This window comes from Perna viridis, chromosome 3, assembly GCF_037379345.1.
Source record: "Perna viridis isolate PV_CMFRI_1.1 ecotype Kerala chromosome 3, ASM3737934v1, whole genome shotgun sequence".
NCBI lineage: Eukaryota > Metazoa > Mollusca > Bivalvia > Mytilida > Mytilidae > Perna > Perna viridis.
In genome coordinates, this window is record NC_142447.1 from 32244743 (window position 1) to 32253065 (window position 8323).

At 34.7% G+C, this 8323-nt stretch overlaps 1 protein-coding gene across 1 annotated transcript; it reads right to left on the minus strand.

Annotated features, from left to right (window-relative positions):
• Positions 1–3505: 3505 nt before the first annotated feature.
• LOC148621895 (E3 SUMO-protein ligase ZBED1-like) lies at positions 3506–5784 on the minus strand. Its single transcript, XM_088576727.1, has one exon. The coding sequence runs from the start codon at positions 5555–5557 to the stop codon at positions 3620–3622; it is 1938 nt and encodes a 645-aa protein (XP_088432853.1). The 5' UTR covers positions 5558–5784; the 3' UTR covers positions 3506–3619.
• Positions 5785–8323: the final 2539 nt, after the last annotated feature.

The window sequence follows — 8323 nt, forward strand, 5'->3', positions numbered from 1 at the left end:
AAATATCAAAAGCCCACATCGAAAGACAAAAAAGTTATAGCTTGGACAAGAGTTTGTCAACGACAAAAAATGGAATTTGAGCTTGAAGTCGAAAGTCAAGGACATAAACCTATATCCATGGAATGCGACACATCGTCTTAGGGCGATCAATATACATGTCAAATATCAAAAGCACACATCGAAAGACAAAAATGTTACAGCCTGGATACAAGTTTGTCACAAAAAAACCCACAGAAATTTGACCTTGAAGTCACAGTTCAAGGTCATAGGCCCAAATCTATGGCATAAGACACATCATCTTGACGTGATCGACCCAATGCCAAAATATCAAAAGCCCACATGAAAAGATAAAAAATTACAACCCGGACACAGGTTTGTCATTGAAAAAATAGGTATTTGACCTTGAGGTCAAAGTTCAAGGTCATACGTCAATATCCATGATACGAAACACGTCGTCTTTAATGAACTACCAACATGCCAAATATCAAAAGCTCACATTGAAAGACAAAAAGTAACAGCCCGGACACAAGTTTATCACTAAATAACAGTAATTTGACCTTGACGTCAAAGTTCAAGGTCATACGTCAATATCCATGATACGAAACACGTCGTCTTTAATGAACTACCAACATGCCAAATATCAAAAGCTCACATTGAAAGACAAAAAGTAACAGCCCGGACACAAGTTTATCACTAAATAACAGTAATTTGACCTTGACGTCAAATTTCAAGGTCATACGTCAATATCCATGATACGAAACACGTCGTCTTTAATGAACTACCAACATGCCAAATATCAAAAGCTCACATTGAAAGACAAAAAGTAACAGCCCGGACACAAGTTTATCACTAAATAACAGTAATTTGACCTTGACGTCAAATTTCAAGGTCATATGTCAATATTCATGGTACGATACATATCGTCTTAAGGTGAACTACCCACATGCCAAATATCAAAAGCCTACATCGAAAGACAAAAAAGTTACAACCCAGAGGGTGATAGATAGTTTCACCTTGAAAATACATTAACAACGATTTTCTCGGGGAAACAAACTGCTCTATCACCCGCTTAGCTATTTAAGAAATAATTCGTAGAGGGGTAGATTTGTACTCATTTTAACATGGGTTTGACATTTATATTCTCATTTAACAAATCGCTGTCGCTCGGTGTTCAATAATCGAATAGAAATGCCGTACCCATGTTAAAATGAGTACAAATCTACCCACGGAAGAAATTATTTTTTTTCTAATATGACAAATACGGTAATTTTTTGTGACAAAAATTTCCCTAGGCGTAGCCAAAATAACGGCTGTTCCGTTTAACCTCCCCCGTATGGAAGTTGGATTAAACTTGTATATTTATGTCATCGTATGTGTTAAATGTGTGTATTATTATAATTTATTTCAATTAGATAACATCTCAGCCATTAAATAATCGCGTGAACGTTTTTTTAATGAGTGTTTTGTCTCGAACGAAAACGAAAGAAAAGAGACAGTGCGCATGTGTTAAAGGTGGGTTGTACCGACATAAACTGTTTGACGATATGAAGACGTCATATTAGAAATGTTATTTATAATTAGCACAATCTGTCGCACTTTGAATTAACAAATTTACACCGGTCTTTGTCATCTATATCATTCCCATACGGGAGGCGCCACACAGGGACCATATTATAGAATTCGTATTAAGAATAATATTCCCCGTTCATGAAAATATTTTATTATTACAGTATAATCACAATAATAATGTTTTGACTTAACATAAAAGGAATACATGTAAAAGGATTCGGTTTCTTCGCCTCATCCTTTTATGTGAAGTAAAGACACTATCATTGTCTATATAAAAGTGAAAGTAAATTTGTTCATTTATCGACAGCTTTTAATTTATCGAAAAATCACATAAGCCATGTATTTTCGCTTACTCTAACTATTTAAATAGTTCTTTCAGTTTCATTTATGCATCATTGAGCTAAAAAATGTATGTCGTGGAATTTCAGTGAAAATGTATACATTTTTCATTTTAACCTTACATATACCACTATATTTTTCAAATTTTGAACTTTAATGTATAGGTTTTTGTTATAAGATACGGTTTCAATCATTAAAAGCAAACTTTATTGCAAAAAAAATGAATAATACTCGATATTTCATACACTACGCAATAATAGGCTACACGGCAATTTTACCATTTTTCCATGATCGTATATTTCAGCTCACGAATAGACTAAGCTTACTTTTGGATACATTCAGTGTGAAAAAAATTCAACTTCTTAATTATCTGGTTCTATAAATATCGAACTTGAAAAAGTTTCATACGGTTATACGAACAATTCGGTGTTATTGTTTTTTTTTATGTGGATATGAGTTTGCATAAACTTAACAATTAACGGTTGTTTCAAATATATTGTTTTGATTTGGTAGTTTATAAAAGAAACAATTTGTCATGTTGGTTGTGTTAACTGAGCAATTTTGTTTTGCGGTCGTGTAGAAACTACCGTTTGACCAACAGGCACTATCAATGGCCGGTTACGATCCATGCTATTATATTCATAAATGATCGTATCAGACACATGCCTGTGGTTTTACCCCTACAGTTTGTCAACATATCAAAGTTCTGTGTACAATAACATGAAAATAGCAAAAAAAAAACAAAAAAAAACGTCAAAATAGGGCAATAACTCCAACATGGGTCAACAGATATTCACGAATATTTCTGGATGGATAGATTCCAGCCTGATGAACTATTTCATCGATGGTAGTGTTTGTCAACCAATAGTTATAAGAGATATTTGCTAAAAGCTGTAAGGAATAATATCAAGTTTGGTTCTAATCAGTAGTTTCTGAGGAAAAGATTTTCAGAAATGATATGAAATCGCTACTTCAGTGGCCACAAGTCCATTTAAGTTCTCTTTAATTCGGACTCGTATCCTCATTACGATTGAGAATTAAACTCTTTGAGCTAACTGTTATACTTTTAAAGTTATTAACCGAAAAATGCAAAAATATACCTTACAAAAATATATTTTTCAAGAATAAAATGTATAAGATGGGGAATAACTCAACTTACTTAAATTAGCAGGAAAGCTGATAAAAAACATTATTTTTGGGGGAGTGGCCCAATTTATTACCCCCTTTACTAAAGAACGGTGCAAGATAATTCTACTATGAAAAATCTTTAAAAACATATTTTAAAAGAAACACATTATCATTGACATCTGATGCACCAGAATAGGATTAACAATAAACTTTCTCTATCATGATGAACACAATTTTTCTCATTTTAGCCCTTAATTTTCAAAAAGGTGGGGCAAAAAGTAATAATAAAGGTCGCTTCGTCATGTTATTTGGAAAGATGTGTTACAATTTTAAAAAGATCGGGTAAGTTTTACTCAAATTATTGTAAATAAACGAAAGTTAACGGACGATGTCACCGACGACGACAGGGTGATTATAACAAGACAAAAACAAAAATTTCCGGTCGTAAAAAAAATGAAAAGGATGTGAATTACTGGTATAACAATTTAATAGAGCAGTAAAACATTAACAATCAACTCCTTTGGAATGTCTCACTTATATTGTTTAGGAATGTCGAATTTCATTGCTGAAAGTAAGACCGGAATCAGCGATCTCCGCAAAAATAATTGTAGTGAAGCAACAGAAGTTTGTCAACGGTGTCCGGTGAAAATTTAGCATTCTTCACAGTAGCATTTTCACTAATACAAAAGTCTGTCATGCACAGATACCGCCGCGCCAAGCGAGATAACACAGGGTAAATGTTCTCTCGTTTTGCCCACCACTCTAAAGGCATAGTAGACGACTGTTGTGCTGAGAGATAGTGATCTATTTCTATCATGACTTTTTCTTCTTTGTCAGTACTATTCTCAATATTTTTGCTCTTGGAGACTACGTCAGCCAACCAATCGTCCGTATCAGTAGCCAGTTTCGGTCTTTTTGCCATTGGTTCAATGCGGATAACGTCGCCAGATTCTTCCAGAACAATAACCTCACTACTGCATCCGTTTTGCTTGTCGTTTTTCCCATGATTTTCTCGATACAACTCAGTTGCAACAGTGCTTAGAATGTCCCTAGCTCGAGCTCTCTCGGGAACATCTACAAACTGCAGTTCTTTGTAACGGGGGTCAAGCAGAGAACTGATTAACAGAAAGTTTCTTAAGTCTGGCTTTTGAAATGGCTCAGTTACGCTAAGCCAAGTTGCTCGTTTTAAAGTTTTGGTTAATTCTAAGTCCCTTTTCTTTTTAGTCAAGACGTTGTCCAATTTTTTAATCACTGGGAGAACCATTGACGAGACTACATTTTTGTGACCAGAGAACAAGTTGTAGGCTTTTAGTAAAGGCGAAGCGATCTCGGCGATTTCTTCCATCTCTTTCCATCGCTCCTCGGAAAATGTTTCTTCGTCGAATACATTTTTCATTATTGTCTCTTTGTGCTCAATGACACAAGATATGATTTCACTGAATGTTGTCCAACAAAGTGTTGTTTGATTTATTTCTTTATAATCTTTGACAATGATTAAAACCTTCTGGTAAAGCTCAGAAGGACTCTTGCTTTGAAGAATTACCCCAATCATGGAGATAATGAACTCTACCAGCTTTTTTGTAGACAAGTTGGTTGTCAGGTCGTTGCCAGCTGCAAAGAATACCTTTCTACAAAATGGTATATTGACTGTGGTGACCGAAGGCGACTGAAAGACGTTCTCTAAAAGTTTCGAACCATCGTTTACCAACCCAATTGGTCGGTCTATTCCCCATTCTTTGTATGTTCCCTGTAGTAAAGCAATAAATTGAAGGTCGTTTTGAATGCAACCCATTGATACAGTTTTCAATAAGAACGATCTCATTATCCACTGAGTATTGATTAACTGGCATGATATCGAGACAAACTTTACACCGGTGATCGATTCCCAGAATTCAGTGGAAATAATCACCTCGTTTCCTGATATTTCAGCTTCAATCGATTGTTTGACTTCGTTGTAAGACTGCTGTACTAATTGTCCATACAAATAATCCTTGTCCGGTACAACATACATCGGATCGGCAACAGCAATCATAGAATAAAACGATGTACTTTCTACGATTGATAACGGCAGTAAATGTTCGATAAAGAAATTCACAATAGTGTCATTGAGTTGCTGGTGTTTGGACCTTTGGTCGGTCCGATATTCATCCATCGATGTAGACTGTATTTGCTCTTGTTTAATATCCCCGACGGTCGACTGAACAACTACGGGGTCAAAAGTGGGAGGAGAATGCACAACCACTTCACCCTGTTTCCGATGTTTATTTAAATGACAGTGCAGATTCGTTGTATTTCCAGAATATCGAATTCCTTGATAACAAATTTTACAAACAGCTTTGCTTTTATCCAATAAACCATCTGGCCCCTTTTGAAAGCCGAAATGATTCCACACTGAACTTTTGGAACGTCCTGGAAACTTGTATATGTGTGACTCGTCAACAATGTCACCTCCATGTTCTTGTTTAATATCAATCGCCTTCATTTCCACTTTAATCGGTGTTGATAACATCATTTCCGACATCTTCAGTTCATATTTACCAAGTGATCATGCGCGAAGTCCGATTTATCGAGAAAAAAAAAACAATGCGAAATAACTTTGTCCGACAGTTTACAAAACCAAGTCCTATATCGATTTACAACTTATCATTGTGATAAAGGCCACGCTGTCTACGTGTTCAGATCGGTATTTAATCATGTGGTTCGATATGTACGATTACCTGAGGCATAATGTGTGTCATTGATTTATCAGTTTGTGTAGTTGACCTGAAATTTGGTCGTTACATGATAACAGGTGCACTTACCTTCTACTCAGCCAAGCAAGTCGTGTTGTAAAAGTAGAATAACACAAACGATCATTATCGATCACCTTGTCTTTCTACATTCAAAAGTTATATTTATAATTTTTTGCGTGCTATTATCATTTAATATTATAACCCGATAACACCGTTTATTTCCTGCGACAAATAATTTGTAACATTGCATAAAGATCGCTTGAACAAAATTCCAGATATGTGATATAAAAAAAATCGAATGCACATTGCAGATATTTAAAAGTACATGTTGGGATCTTATTTTAAAATCTTTCGATGGATTTTATTAGCTTATCCTCTGTTATCATTATCACACAATAGGGTCAATATACACAAGTTTATTAGCCACGATTTGACTAGGAAAATGAAAATATGCATGATGATTGATTTGATACTCACGTTTTTCTTTGCGTGTGTTTGTTTTTTGTTTTTCATAATATACAATGTTAAATAATGGTATGTTACATCGTAGTTGATTAATTGCATACAGGCAGCAACCATTTTTGTTTCTCGGGCGGGGAGGGGGAGGGGGAGGGGGGCTATGGATTTTTTTTTCGGAGACAGATCCTGAGATTTTTTCCTCTTGAGCGAAAATAACTTGTAATTTTTTCCAAGGCCAATTAAAAAAAAACAAATAACTTTTTTTCACTTTTTAACCATCTTTTTTTTTTGTCATTTCACTACTACATAGCACCTTCCACATAGACAGCATGATTTTTTTATCATTGTTTTAAAACAAACTTTAATTTATCTACAGTGATTAGTCGATTTATGTTTTCCAACATTTTCCAGAAACAAACTTTTTCCCCAAAAAATCCATAGCCCCCCCCTTCAAAAAAAAAAAAAAAAAAAAAAAAAAAAAAAAACCCAAATGGTTGCTGTCTAAGTGATTAAACGAACTTGCAGTGTGCACGCTCACATGCCCTGCCCATCATATTGAAGGAAGGGCGTCCACATTGACCGTATTACCGTATTATCAGATGGGAGGAGTTTTCAAGATTTACTAATTTCGTAGGTGCATAACTCCTACAAAAATTGAGAGTTCAATATTTCCTGACAGCAATACTAACCCTGCACGACTACATATGGAATATTTAAACTACATGTATACTACAAGTACTTAGATTCTGCTCAGTAATTTGAAAGCAACTGCGATGACAGGTTATTTAGTGTACTTTTTGGAAACCAACGTTAAAGAGGCGAATCAATGGAATATGACGGGTAAATTAATGGAATGTATGTTTATACCATGGCCTCCGCAACTAGTCTTTGGTGGGATATAAACAATCGTGTAATAATTTATTTAAAATCATTTTTACTAAATCAAAATTATTCTTGCACAAGCTTATAAAGACTTAAGATGATCTGATTAATTGAAGATATTTGCTTACGTAATTTGCATTGCATCATCGCACTCAACTAACGGTTTGATAATAAGCCTGTAGTATTGATTAAATCATTCAATGAAGGATCGAACACAACTCCCTTATACTTTCCGTTAAGATGAATTTCAGTATCCCATCGCTTTCCATTTAAATAATGCCTTGCAATTTTATGATTTATTATTTAAGTGCTGATCTCTATAAGAATTAGGCAATGGGTGAAAAATGGTATTAAAACCCAATCATTTCGAAAGAGTATTTTAAAAATTGCACTATAAGAATCTAGAAAAAAAATACCATTTTATCACTTTGGTAAATGGAATTGTAATTTCATTGAAATGCACTGAAAATGAACCTCCTAAGGGCAGTCAAAATCTCACTTTTCTGGCATTTAATTGAAAAACTTCTGAGTAAACCCAGTGTTACAGAGATCAAAATGTATATCTTTTTAAAGAGAAAAGCATACTGGAGTGGAATTGAATAGTCAGATGGGTGTGTTTTCGCCATGCATGTTTCTGATTTTTCCCATTTTGCCTGATTCTTACTAATACTTACACTTTAAAATAACATCTCCAGTGTAATTGGTAATAAAATGATCAATCATATGGTTGTCACAAAGCATAAAAATAATTTATGGATTAATGATTTAGATTAATGAAGAAAGTTCTGAATGCAGTCATGTTAACCACTAATTAGACATACCAAGGGATTTCTTATATCTACATCAGTGGGGGGAGAAGGGTTGTGTACTTATTGTACAACTTTTGATGTAACATGCCTCTCAACATGGGAAGAATTGGGATTGATATTGCATACAATGAAGACACAAATTTTTGTAGGTTTGAACTGGTCTGGAGCTGATCAGTTAACTGCTAGTAGTCCTTTGTTTGTGCATTCATGTATTGTATAATCAGTTTCTTCATTTCTATTTTCAGAAGGGACTCAGACTTTTTAATTGTGTTTAATTGTGTACCAATATTTTTTCCACAGTGCCCAGATTTAGAAGGGGGAGGGTTGTGATCGAGTCAAAGTACTTTGATCCTGACACATTTTTTTTGCGCCCGTCCCTAGTCAGGTATTTCTGGCCTGTGTGTA

Excerpts from the sequence above, each read along its gene's own strand:
- LOC148621895 (XM_088576727.1), bottom strand. The coding sequence starts at position 5,557 with ATGTCGGAAATGATGTTATCAACACCGATTAAAGTGGAAATGAAGGCG.